The 14765-nt window shown below is 33.5% G+C and overlaps 1 protein-coding gene across 5 annotated transcripts in view; it reads left to right on the top strand.

Annotated features, from left to right (window-relative positions):
* The window catches only part of RBM26 (RNA binding motif protein 26), a 69000-nt gene that overhangs the window by 39279 nt on the left and 14956 nt on the right, over positions 1–14765 (top strand). For all 5 annotated transcript variants that reach the window (XM_080917142.1, XM_080917141.1, XM_080917140.1 and 2 more), the window contains exons 15-20: positions 2999–3124; positions 3467–3541; positions 4919–5086; positions 6693–6797; positions 10636–10836; positions 13757–13843. In XM_080917142.1, coding sequence (XP_080773268.1) covers positions 2999–3124; positions 3467–3541; positions 4919–5086; positions 6693–6797; positions 10636–10836; positions 13757–13843 — 762 coding nt within the window. The remainder of the gene's footprint in view (positions 1–2998; positions 3125–3466; positions 3542–4918; positions 5087–6692; positions 6798–10635; positions 10837–13756; positions 13844–14765) is intronic.

Genomic DNA, 14765 nt, shown 5'->3' with positions numbered 1-14765 from the left:
TTATAAAATGCATACCCATATGCTCTTAAATAATATTGTAAACATTCTGATTTACTAAATACATACTTAATCAAAAAATTGAGCACATTAATTTTCTCATACATAACTCTTTAGATACTTAAGTTAAAATGAGTTTCTCTTTTCTGTTTTAAATACCTATCAGATATTAACTTTTATTATTTATTATTATTACTTAGAATAATATTTGGATTATTAGCTCTATTATTATAGTGTTATTAAATACTAAATCATTAAATTTCAATTTGAGTTAGTTATTTTAAAAATGAAACTTTAGATAGCTTCATAGTAATCCTATATAGGGTTTTTTTGTTTTTTATTTTATTTTTTTACAGAATAGTCTTCTCATTCTTAGCAAGACTTGTTTTTTACACTTAATAATAGTAGGTCTGGCTGTGGGTGGTGATATGTGGGAACTGGAAAGATGGCTCAGCAGTTGAGAGCACTTGTTGGCGCTGGTGGAGGATCCAGGTTTGTTTCCATGAACACACATGGTTCACAGCCATTGTAAGTTTGGAAGGTGTAGGGGGTTTGGTGCCCCCTTTAACCTCTTTGGACACTGGGTACGCACATGGTGCATATTTATAACACTCAGGCAAAACACTAATACATATAAACCTAAAAGACAAAAGAACAACAACGTATCATTCAAGCATAACCTATTACCAATTTAGAAAATTGACTTTTGTCTTTGTCATAGGAGGATAATAATAAAATCATATCACATAATGATCTTTTTAACTTATCTTCTGAGTTTGTATTCTCTACAAAGACTGGCTGAGGATACTACAAGAATTGCTGGCTAACACCTGTAATAAACATAGGCACAAAGACATTTTACTTTTACATCTTGGCACATTTGAAACATGGCTGCAGTTGGAAGTACAGCTTTAAGCACTTTACTGTTATTTCTCAATTGTTCAATTTTACACAGGAGTCCTTCAGATTGAGGCTTCATGGAATATTTTTATCATATATTCTGTTTTTGCAGAAGGAAATCACTGGATAGGGCTATGGATGTGGTTATGAGACAGCTTATAGAAAGAAGGAAGTGTCTGTTTTCCTCAGATACTCCCTTCAGCCCACACTCATTAATCTGACATATAATGCTAAGATGGTTTGGAAAGGTGTGTGTGTGTGTAGAGTGGGAAAATGCTAGGTTAAATAATTTATTTTATTTTAACACATATTTGGTGCTGGAGGATAACGTGATACTCAGATTTCCAAGTTATTTATTTTATAGTTAGTTTTTAACTTGTTAAGGAATTCTCATAAAGGAATCGTATACTCAGATTTAAAAGTAGACTGCCTTGTATTTTTCCTAGTTAGCAACCTCTTTTTTAATATAGTTTAGCAATGTGTGACATACTAAAGTAACATTGAAGAAATTCTCCAGAATTATTCCAGACTTACTGTTGAATATTTAGACTATAAACTAAATCTGTATTTTGATTTCTAATGAAATCAAGTATTTCTTAGTATTTCATGTTTATTAGTAATATTTGGCAGCTTTTATTTTGAAGAAAATTTCCTGTGAAATTTAATATATGTAGAATATTATTTTCCTTTACTTTTTAAGCATAAGTTGTGCTCTGTGAAGCTAGAATAATTATACTTTTTAATTTCATTTAGATTCTGAGTCAGAGAAGTAGTATTAAGAGTAAAAAGTTGCCCATGGTTTTTCTTTGTTTCTTTGGTGTAGTGTTTTTGTTTGTTTGTTTGTTTGTTTGATAATTTCATGGTGAAAGATCAGAAAGTGGTCTCCAGATTTCTACTTTTATGCTACACTCCATGTTAACATAGTATAAAAATAGGGCATTATTTTTAACTTACAGTCTTCAATCTTTCTGTATTATATTTTAGCTCAAGAACTATTAAGATGTTAGAAGCAGTAATATTTTCTCTGGAAAATCATGGTTACCTGCTTAGTTTTTAATAGAATCTGTAGATGCTATCTTCCAAGAACCTGTCATCTCATGGAACTTACTGACAAATAAAACGTAGCCTGTCAGCACTGTCTTTTTTATTGTTCTTGTTATTATTGAACCTTATGTTTAAAGGGTTTTTCATTTCAATCTATAACCATTTGCTTGCTTTAGTGTAAAAATATTATGTGATTGTACTGATTTAGGTTCTAACAGCATAGTGATAAAACAAGTGAAAAGGAGAGATCTTTGGGTTCATGTTTTAGATACTCTCAAGATGAAACCCCCAATTTTATAGATGAGTATATTGAGGATACACCCCCCACCTCTCAAGTTTATTTTAACCAATTCTCATAATTCTGTATTAAAGAGACTTAGGTTCAAGAATCACAAAGAACAGAAAGACTAAGTCTTTTCTGGGGCCTTGTAGTGTAGACAGGAAGGAAGACATCGGGTTCTTTTTTTGTTTTATTTTTTTATCAAGTAGTTAATATCACCTAACAAATTCAATGGTATTTTTATGTCATAGCAGAAGGAATAAAAATCTGTAAGTATTGGGAAAAAATGATTTGTGCTGTAACTTGTACTACTTCTAAACTTGGTCTAAGAGATTAAGATCACTTCAGGGAGGAAGAATGGCATGTAGGAAGTGGAGAATGACTGCTTTGTTTATTTTGGAACTACAGCAATTACACTAAAATGTTTGTAGGTTAACATTCACTTTCTTCTTGTGCTTTTTTCATAAATGTAATGACAGTCTTTTTTCCCTATTTTCTGTTTTATATATTTGGGTTTGCTTTTTTTTTCTTTGTTTTTATAGGTATTAAGTCACCAGGAGTTTGTGTGTTTGTTATATGGCTTATTTCTCATTCATACCATTCATTTTAAGACATGAGATATGATTTAGTTATTATAACTATATGATACATTTAGTTCAATATTTAATTATAGGCAGAAACGCTTTCAAGTTGGAGTTTCTTAGAAAGCAAGACTTAAGAAATTATTGATATGATTGATAACACTGGTTTTCTAAGAAATTGAATTTGTGTTGGTAGGTGTTGTCTACATCTACTGGTCTTACAAAAACAGTGTATAATCCAGCTGCTTTGAAGGCTGCACAAAAGACCTTACTAGTGTCTACCCCTGCAGTTGATAGTAATGAAGCACAGAAAAAGAAACAGGTGAGCACAGATATCATGGCATAGAGTTTGCACATAGGAAGCCCTCTCCAGTGGGTGTGTGCATGCCTGTGTGTGTGTGTATATCTCTGGAAGTGCTTACCACAAGGTCAAACTGGAGCATTTGATCTTCCTTCTCTCACAATAATTATTTTTTTACACTTTTTTGGGGGGAAGGAAGTTTCCTCTGGTTCATCTCTGAAACTTGTATGTATGGTGTAAGCTTTACAGACACAACTGTTGTCTATTGCTTTTGTTGCCATGCTTCTCCACTTAAAACTGCTTTTCTCTTGTATTGTTTTATCTATCTTTAGTTATACTAAATAGCAATTTTGATTATTTTAGGAGGCACTGAAACTTCAGCAGGATGTACGAAAAAGGAAACAAGAAATTTTAGAAAAGCACATTGAAACACAGAAGGTAAATTGGTAAAAGTAAATGTGACAGAATTATCAGTGTGGTTATTTTTAGTGAATTTAATCTATTTAATTCACAGTAAGAAACACATTTACTGTAATTAGTGGTAAAAGGGAAAAAGTTAGTAAGTGTATCATCAACATTATGTATTAATTCATTAGCATTGAAGTTGAAGAAGCATAAAGTGATGGATATGGTTATCATCCTGAAATAAGTTCATTTAGCTCTGTTACTGTACAACAGTTTTTGTTCAGTGAATAATGAAATGGAATAATTTTCCCTTTGTTGATATGTACTTCACTAAATTTGGACCCTCTATTTCTGTGTTACACAATAGAATAGTCAAAAGCCACATCTAGAATGTGTCTAGTCCAAGGCTTGAGGTGAAAATGTCAATTGCACAACAGATTTCAATGATGTAGTATAAAGAAAAAAAATCTCAGTAAATTTTTGTTGTTGTTGAAATGTACATTTTGGTACACTAGGCTAAGTTACTGAATTAATTTTTGTTTTTATCCTTTTTATATGTGGTTAAAAGAATTTATGGGAACCCTGAGAGATAGCTCAATGATTTAAGAGTATTTGCTACTTATATTCCAGAGTACCTGTTTGGGTTCCTAAACCAATTATCAGGTGACTCACAACTACGTGTAACTCTAGCTATGAGGGATCAGGCAGTGTTTCCTGGCCTTCATTGGACATTTGCTTGCTCATAGCACAGACACATAAATTGTAAATTGCAAAAAAGTATTATTTAATGTGACTTGTATTTCTTGGCTGACATTTTTGGGAATAGAGAGCTCTAATTTATGACATTTAATTAGAAGTCATTTCTTGGTTGTGTTTTATAATGAGTGTTAGTAGAAAAATGTAAAAGTACAGAAACAATGTTTTGTTGGTTTACAGTGGTGCCTTAACTCAGTACTCAGGGAGGCTGAAGCTGTGATTGCTTACTTTGAAGCCAGTTTAGGCTACAGAGTAAGACTGTCTCAAAAACCTACTTTAAGATTAGAAGTATAGCCTTTTATTATTTTGGATATTCCTTATTCAACCACAGTGCTTTATGTAAAAAGCTGAAGCTGTTGTAACTAGGAGAACATAATTCTGTGTGATCTCCCATTCCACTTTTCTGATCCAGAACTTACATTCTGGTGAGCAAAATAATAGTAAATTTCTTCACAAAGTAAACTGATTGTAATTAAACTTGCTGTTAGCATTACCAGGTTTGTTCTTCTATCTGTATATACTAAAAGTCTGTCAGCTTTGTTCACAACATATAAATTAAACATAATGTGTATTTGTTTAATAATTTTACTATATTTGTTTTTTTTATTAATAGTAGGAGTAAGTCTCTTAAACTTCTGTTTTATAATTTGCCAGATGCTAATTTCAAAACTAGAGAAAAACAAAACCATGAAGTCTGAAGATAAAGCAGAAATAATGAAAACATTAGAGATTTTGACCAAAAATATTACCAAACTGAAAGATGAGGTTAAATCTACATCTCCTGGACGCTGTCTTCCAAAAAGTATAAAAACAAAGACTCAGGTATTCTGGTTTGTTATTCACACGACTACTTATTAAGGCTCTCAAACATGGGCTTGGAAAAAGGGCATAATGGTTAAGTGCACCTACTGCTCTTCCAGAGGATCTAGGTTCAACTCCCTCCTTTGGCAGCTTATATCTGTCTGTAACTCCAGTTCAAGGGGATCTGGCACCTTCTTTTGGCCCCCAAGTACAGTGAACACACATAATGCACAGATATACATGCAGGCAAAATACCCATACATAATAAATACAAATAAATCTTTTTTAAAAAGAGAGCTTTAAAATAAAATTATCAAAAGTTATTGTAACTATTCTTTTAAGGATATATATATAGCTCATTAAGAATCTGATTATTCACAACTGTCCTAGTTCTTACAGGTGTAAAGTCAGCTATTAGCAAATGATATGGATAATTTTGGGAAGATAGTTTGAGGACAAAGTGGCATGGTTACTTGACTGTGTGGCCAAGAACTATGTATTGCAATTAGTTAGTGATGTAAAAGACTAGTGACAGAAGTAACCTAGCATCAGTGTCCAGAATGGCTTTTATTTGCAAAGAGAAATACTAGGTGTTTGAATCTAGATGGTCCAAACAAATGATCACAGTATTTCTAGATGGAATAAATGAGAGAAAATAGGTGATATGATATTTGTATCTCATCTCTATATATGTATGAAGTCAGATTGTTTTTTTTTTCTCATTTTAATATGAGTTACATGGTTATTCTTTTTGAAAATTGATATTCCACTGCCAGTTTCCCTAATGACAACTTGGCTTCATAACATAAATATAGTTATTCATTCAAGTAGACTTACAATCCATTCAGAATAGTTCCACAGTTGTTGCAGTACTGTTTCCAACACTTAAGCTGGATTCAAATTTTATTTATGTCCTTTACAATCGAATTATATTCCATTAAAGATTAAATCAGATTATGATATTGGTTAACTTTAGTTTTGTTTTGTAAGTACTATTAATTAGATAAAGTTAGGTCTATTTCAGTTAAGTTTTCAGCTTTGGATTCTTTCTTCTGGCCTCATTCTTACTGGTTTAGTTTAACTTTGTAATTTTTTTTTTTTTAAATAACTCACATTAACATGGTTTAAAAGTACATAAAAGATATACATAGGATTTTCTCTCACCTCAACCTCAACCCCCCATACACTTCTTCTATATAGCTACCATCATTCATTTGTGTTTTTTCCTCCAATATAGCTAAGATACATGTGTTTACCTACATAAAGACATAGTATATAATGCTCATTAGCCCCATGGTTTCTTTTTTCAAAATTATCACATTATTTATTCGTGAAATCTCACCTTGGCTATGGTTTAGGCAGTGGATTTTAGGGAAATCAATGAGAGTAAAAGGAATAAGGAAGCTTACAAACTAGCAATATTGCTGGTAATGGAAAAAATGTTGGTTGGCATGGTGACACATACCTAAAATCCTGGTTTTTTTGAGGCCAATCTTGACTGTATAACTATAACTAGTCTGCCCCCCCCCCAAAAAAAGAAAAAAAAGGCGGTATAGAGTGAATATGAGAAAAATGTTAACATAAGCTCAGAGCATTAATTGTTATTTGAAACATTAATGACTTTCAGATGCAGAAAGAATTGCTTGACACGGAATTGGATTTATATAAGAAGATGCAGGCTGGAGAAGAAGTCACTGAACTCAGGAGAAAGTATACAGAATTACAGCTGGAAGTATGTCTTATCACAGCTACAGTTAGTTCACTTGAGATGGAGATACCTTATGCTTCACATGAAGATGTGGCTTTTGGTTCTAGTTAACAATTACTGACTACCATATATATAATTCCCCAACCCCCAGTGTGTGTGTTAGTGTGTTAGTTAGGATAGACAGGAATGAGGCTAATTGGTTTTACTGAACTACTAGAGAAAATAGTTTTCAAAAAAGCACTTTTATATTTGCTTGTTAATTTGATTATGAATGTCAGAGGACAGTATGGGAATGGGTTCTCTCCTTTAACTATGTAGTCTCAAGGATTGGGTTTGGAACTTTGGCCCGCTGAGACTTTGTGCTGGCTTGAAAAACTGGTATATGGTGATACACTGCTTCTGCTTGAACACCCTGGTGCATCCATTTCTACTGAAATTTAGTCCTCTTTCTGTTTTTGTTCTTGTTTTTTCTTGGGGTTAACTATAATTAAGGGCTCTATAGGAATTTGTATAAAAAGAGTCTTGCATACATAAAGTCATACAGGCATGTTGTGCTGAATTGCCAAAGATCAGCATTGTATAGAAATCTGTTGAAAACCTGCTTATTTAAGTTTTGCCTATAGATGGTGCTGTGGGTGTTTTAAAAGAGAAAATAAACTAACTTATAACTTAGTTATATGGTTATTATATGAGAAACTTCTAGTGGAAGTGATCTGTTATAAACCATGGATGTTTAATAGTGAGCAAAACTGTTATAAAATATGAAAGTATGTTATGTCTCTATTCACTATTGCCTGACATAATTTAAGGTAGTATTCTTTAATATTTTAGTTATTTTGCTTAATTTGAGTATACTTTCTTTTTTATTAATTTCTATTTTACTTTTATTTATTTACTTATTTTTTGAGACAAGTTTCTCAGTAGCCCTGGCTATCCTGGAACTCTGTAGATCAGGCTGTCCTCGAAGTTAGATCTGTCATTGTACCAATGCCTCACCAGGGCTGGGATCACCACGCCTGGTGACTGTATTATATTTTAAGCTTGTTGATACATTTCTTTCCCTCACTTTATAATACAGTAGAAATTTGTTTAGTGCTGTCCAAGTAGTAAAAATTTAACTTTTGGTATCTGCTGGACTTGTCCTAGGCTCCAACTTATCTGAGTTAGAAAAAACTGTGACGTGTCCTAAACCTGCACTTGAATTCTCTTGAAACATAATCTGTTTTGTGTATATGTTCAACCCAAAATATTAGGCTTCTTATATTAATTTTAAAATTGTTTTCTCCATCCGAATATCCCATGCCATTGGCGATATAAAAATGAAGTATTATAAAATTTTTGATATAATTTAGTAAATAACATAAAAATTACTGTTCTTGTTTTGCTTGTAATTCAACCAAAGATAGAATAGTATTTTCCAGTCTAGTATTTTATGATGATTCAAATTTGATTTACAGCCAATACTCATATTGTAATGTAATATAGTAGATAACAGAATATGTTCATCACATTAATTTTTTTATTACTTGTTAATAAAGATTAGTGAGCAAAGATTTTAAGATCAAATACATTTTTTTTTTTTTTTTTTTTTTTTGTATTTTTGCTGTTTGACTATAGTATTTCTTGGAGACTTTTAGTTTATACTCCAAACTATAGGCTGCTGAAGCTTACTTTCCAGGGACCATCTGTTTTGTCATTAATACTCTTCAGGGCATACTTGTGATATGTTTAATCTTATGCCCTCACATCTTCCTCCCAACCCCCAAGACAGGGTTACTCTGCGTAGTCCTTACTGTCCTGGAACTTGCTCTGTGGACCAGGCTGGCCTCGAAATCACAGAAATCCCTTTGACTCTGCCTTTCAAGCAGTCGTATCACAGGGGTGTGCTACCATACCACTGCCTGGTTAACCTTTTTCTTTTAAATTTATTATTTTGTTTATTTTAATATTTTTAATTGTGTATGGTTATACAACATGTTTCAATATATGTATATACATCATGGAATGAATTATCAAAGTAATCTATTCATCATCTCACTTAAGTTTTTGTGAAAATACATTTAAAAAATTTCTTCACTTGCTTTTTTCATATACTTTGACCAACTGTACTTGATGTACAGCAGATGGTACAGTTTATTCTGTCATGCATTTTGACCAACATTTCTCCATTTTTTATACCAACAGAGTTCTCACTAATAGCCATTCTTCCGTTCCTGTGAGATTGAAATATCAGATGTAGTGTGTAAATGACTCTTACGGTGTTTGTTTTTCTGTCCTTGGCTTATTTCATTTAGCATTATTATTTGATTTTATGTTTATTTTTGCTAATATTAGGATTTGATGTTCTTACTTGGATGTCATATACCCTCTTCAGCATGTTCATCTTTGTGTTTATCTTGCTTCTAAAGTTTGTATATATAGTTACCACACTAGAAATATGCAAGGAGTCTTGTGTTCACCCTTTGTTTACCCTTTACATCCAGCTAATTCCCAAATTTCAGATAAGTTACTCCCACAGTTTATTTTATTTTTGAATGAATGCTTGCCAATATGCACATGTGTTTGTGTACTATATGTACGGATTGTATCCATGGGGGCCAGAAGAGGATATTGGCTTTCCTGGGATTGTCAAGCACCTTGTGGGTGATTGAAACTGAACCCAAGTCCTGTATAAAGAACCACTCTCAGTAATTTACTTGTCTGGGAATTGAGTTTGTGTGTTTGGCATTTAAGTATTTGTATGTACTTTGCATGTTTGGGCAGGTGCTAATGCACGTGTGGAGGTTAGAGGATAGAAGTTAATGTTGGGTGTATCCCTCAGGCTCCATTTTAGAGAGGGGTAAGCATTCACTTAGCCCATTGATTTGGCTAGTCTGGGTGGCTGGCTAGCAAGAACCAGGGGTCTGCCTTTCTGTATCTCCCTAGTTGCTGAAATTAAAGATGTGTGTTATGACTTTGCTATGTAGGTGTTTAGGGTTGACCTTAGGTCCTCATACTTTCCTGGTAAGCACTTTAATTACTGTGCCAATTGCACAGCTTGAAATTGTAGTTGAGACTTAAGGACTACTAACACGGGTGTTTAGAGAATGTTTGTGGAATGAAGGAATGGTGAATTATACAAAAGAAATTATGTGGCAGCGCATTAATATTCTGTATTCTGTGGTGTGATTAAAATGTTAGCGGAGTCAACAGATAATAAACTAGAAACATTTATTTGAAAATTACATAAAACCTGAAAGTCTAGAGTATAGTTCAGTGTAAAAATATGTTTATTATCTCTGTAGGTTATGCTGCAATCTGTATTAATTTGATTTTTGTAGTGATATTCAGCATTCTGTATTATTAAGAGATCCAGAGTGACCAGTCTTTCTGTCTTGTGTTCTTGATGTTGTAGAGTATAAACTTAGTTGGAGAGGGAAGAGGGTAGGGTGGCAAGTTGGCTCAGTGTGTAAAGTTTCCTGCTGATAGACTTGATGACATGAATTTGTTCCCTGGAACCTGTATAGTAGAAAGAGACACAAAACCATGGAATGAAGTTGTAAATATTTTTTTAAAGTTACAGTTTAAATACTTTCAGAGTACATTTTAGTTATTTTAGAATTTTTAATGTTATGTGATTAACTAAATACTATCTCAAACAGCATAAAAGTTTGAATCACTTTCCGAGATATAACACTTGGCTTGAGTTAACACAGTTGTAGTATTCCTAATTTGAAATGCGGTGTGCTTAACAAGTAAAATCAGTGCAAGTATTTCAAAAATTGAAACTCTAAGCTCAGAAGCACAGAGTTAGGCATTTCAGATTAGAGATCTCAATGCTTAATCACCACATTGTGTAACCTGTGTGTTTTTTCTCTTCTAGGCTGCTAAAAGAGGAATTCTTTCGTCTGGCCGAGGTAGAGGACTTCATACAAGAGGCCGAGGTGCAGCTCATGGCCGGGGCAGGGGTAGAGGTCGAGGACGAGGTGTACCTGGGCATGCTGTAGTGGATCACCGACCCAGAGCATTGCAGATTTCTGCATTCACAGAGAGTGATAGAGAAGATCTTCTTCCTCATTTTGCGGTACTTTCTTACCACCTAGCAAAATAATACTAGTAATTGTTACTCAGTTAATAGATGCAAGTAAAGAGAAAATGGACATATAAAATTTAAATTCAGTGATACATGGGGGTTTCCTTAATCTATAGTAGCGCTTTATTTTTAGTTATAAAATAGAAATAGGGTCTTTTTGTTTGGGAGAAATGTTATAATTTTTTTTTTCTTTCCCTTTTTTCTTTTGTAAGACTAGGCTGTCCTCAAACTCAATGACTGGCTGAAATGTTATAATTCTTAAACTAGATAACGTCTTTAAATACTATAAAGTTCATGATTTAAACTTTATTGTTTTAGAGAGGGATCTCAGGAGTAGGTTTATGTGATAATTTAAGGAAAATTGGCATTTTATATAAAACATTCAGATTTTTAAACATGAAACTAAAGTTTTATTAATATTACACTCTTGATAGAGTTGAGTAGGACTGAAACAAGTTCTGCTTTTGATGTATGATATAAAAGTTGCCTTATTCAGACCAAGGATATAATTTAAGAGAGTTTATCTAATTGCAGTAGAGTGGCTTGGAAAAGAAGCAGATTCTAGCCCCTAATCATCCACTGTTTATTCGGACTTCTGGACTTCATTAGGATAACGTGCCAAGTGGAGATTATACCAACCTTACCCTTTTACCTCTTTCCGTTTGTAGTGTTATTCTGACCTTATGTTCCTAAGCATCCTGTATTACCCTGGGTATTCTAATGTAATACTTCAGAGAGAAGAAGAAACATCAGATCTTTTCTCTCACTTCTTGTAGATACATTGGTTTGACACAAATTAGTTAAGATAAACTATAGCTTATTAACCATACAGCTCAGGGACGCAGGGATATGTTTACCCCTGGCATGTGATACAAAGACGAGTGAGGGAGGATTAATAATTAGGAAACCTGAACTGGAGAGCCAGAAGGATAGGTAAACTTGTAAGTTGTTTAAAGTGGTTTTGTCTTTTAGAAGTTTATATCTCAATGTTTGATAGTCACTTCCAGCTTATAGTTAATGCTCTATCTGAATATAAGGAAGTTATAAAAGAAATGATTGATGTGTAAGAAGAAACTAAAGTGGTCAATATTTAAGGCTCGGTAATCTGGAGAGTCTTTACCTGTTGGATTCAGAGTGATAGAGAATGAAAACTAGAAAGTTGTTTGGAGATAAAAGCCCAGCTCTCCCCGCTGTGTCTTCCACTTCTGTAAAGGAAAGGAGATCCAAACAGTTAGGTGCCCTGCATACAGGTACCACCTACTTAAGGGTAGCAATCAATTGTGAAAATAATCCAAACAAGATGAGTTCATTGTCATGTTTTGTTGAGGCTTGAGAAATAAATATTCAGAAACTTAGGGTGGAAAGTCTTTCAGAAGTGAAGATTTTAAGCTCTACTCAAACTTAGTAGTTGAAATTTAAACATGAAAAATACTAGTGTTAAGCCAAGAGTGCACATTTAGAGTTTAGTTTTTTTAATCTTGTTTTTCCCTCTGAGCACAGGAGGTTAGAACAAAATGCATTTCTATTTTTATCTTGGGAGAAAAGTAGTAATAATCAAAAATAGCTAAAACTTAAAGAGACTATTAGGAATAATTTGAATTAACACTGATTTGGTCAGGCTTCTCTAGAAGAACAGAACTTATAAAGATTTTTGTGTGTAGAGACACACACTAACACAGAGGTAGGAAGGGGGATTTATTAGAATGGTCCAGCTAGGACAGAGAGAGGTGGAGGGAGAGGGGAAGAGAGAGAGGCAGAGAGAGAAAGGAATGAAGATTTATTAGAGTGTTCCAGCTAGACCAATAATGGTTGCCTATACTGGTGGACAGTCCAGATTCTAGTAGTTGTTCAGTTTACAATGCTGTTTATCTCAGGTGATGTTCAGAATACACCAGAATACTAAATAAATAGACTGTTCATGCCAGGAAAGGAGAGTGATAGCCACTAGACAGAGAGAGCCAGCTTCCTTCTTTCATGTTTTCATACAGGCTACCATCAGAACATGTGGCCTACATTAAAGATCTATCTATGAGCAAAATATCTGTGTTAAAAGTGTATATTCCAGTTTCAAAGATCAAGATCCCAAGAAGTGGTTATTCTCACTTCAAATAATTTAATTAATAATTTTCATACAGGTGTGACCAGCCATTGGGTTTTAGTTAATTCCAGATGTAGTCAAATTGACACCAAGAATAACCTTTATTGTGTCCATTTTATAGATGAATAAAACCATGAAGCGATTAATTGAATTGTTAAAGTTTAAATTGTTTAAAAGTTTGTTTTAATTAGTGTGTGTTTGTAGTTTTATTATGGAATAAGAGGGAAAATATTAATAATGTATAAAGGACTAATTCTTATGTGGTAAAATTGCTGTTTACAAAAATGTGGGAGGAAAAAGCAAACTCTGATCATGCTTAATGCAATATGCCTACTTAGCATTGAAGGGTTCTAAATTGTGTTTGCCGTAGTGTAGTAAGTGAACCCATTTAGTCAAAGCTGAACTTTTAAGGTTAAAAGTCCCATATCGTTTTGGTCAGTTGCTTGACTGATTGGGAAAACTGCTTAAATTCTCTGAATCTTTTCCTCCTTTATTGGAAATGATTCTAAAATCTCATAGTTTGTTCTGATGGTTGAGTATGCTGTTTAAGAACAAATTTACCTTGTTCTGAGGTTGGAGTAATAGGACTTTAACCATTGTTTCATTCATTATAACTCAAATAGAGTTAAATGTTGCTAATTCTGGAAAATATAAGATTAGAGCTGAGATTGGAAGCTAGGACTAAGTGTAATGAATTATTCATCTTGTGATACAAGTTATTATGAATTTTGGGTTATGTTTATTATTCTTCTAATACCATTAGGGGTTTTAGATGTTTGAAAACACTTTTAGAAATAATTTGTTAATTTACAGCAATATGGTGAAATTGAGGATTGTCAGATCGATGACTCTTCACTTCATGCAATAATTACATTCAAGACAAGAGCAGAAGCAGAAGCAGTAAGTATGAAAAACTTGTTAAAACTTAAATGTAATTGGTTAGTTAATTTCTTAAAATTTCAATATAAATTATTTTTTAGGCTACTGAGTAACTGTACTTTGATAGAAGGTAGAATATTTTAAGTACAAGTTTGTGCCCACAAAAATACTCTTATTTTCTTAGGAAATTTGTATATAAGTATAAAATAATGTGTATAAAATTTGACACCAAATTGACTTTAAGGTATATTAACTTGAACATGTTATTTGTTCTTTTTACAGAGGTTAAAGAGCTGGTCTTTGTTACTTTGTAGGCTCTTCTTTTATCACCCTTTCCCCCCACAGTTTCATGCTCTCTCACTATATAGAAAAGAAGTATAGTGGTGGTGGGGGGTGGGATCCCTGATCTAATTTCTTTCCTTTTGTTTCTTGTTTGAGCACAACTACTAACAAACCACAGTCAACCCCCTGAACAACCACCAACCAACCCCACCTCTTGGGGTCCTTTATACATGCTGATAAGGTCCCAGAATTCCAACCATCACACAATCACAGAAATGATCTGCAGCAGGCAAAGTCTCGCCTCTGCTAGAACATGAGGCAAATCATAGTCATCTGTTTCAGACTGTCCTGTATCTTCACATCCAGAATTAAAATGAAAACATATTCGTATTTCTGTATTTTTTAAAGAGTCCAAAATCTAAAATTGTCACTACACAGGACCACCCAGCCCAGAAGTATCTTCAGTGTATGTATATGCGTGCATGTGTGCATGCATTATTTTCACATTGTGTGACCACAGGTCTGGGTATGCCTGCATGTGTGTCTCTTTGTTGATTGTTCTCATCTTGTATTGAGATAGGGTCTCTCCCTGAGCTCAGCTTGGATATAAGAACCCCTTTAATGCTGGGAATACTGCTGGGCTGTCGTGCTTTCCTGGCAT

The sequence above is a fragment of the Micromys minutus genome (assembly GCF_963924665.1).
Source record: "Micromys minutus genome assembly, chromosome: 5".
In the NCBI taxonomy this organism is placed as follows: domain Eukaryota; kingdom Metazoa; phylum Chordata; class Mammalia; order Rodentia; family Muridae; genus Micromys; species Micromys minutus.
This window is presented reverse-complemented; position numbering and strand designations above follow the sequence as displayed.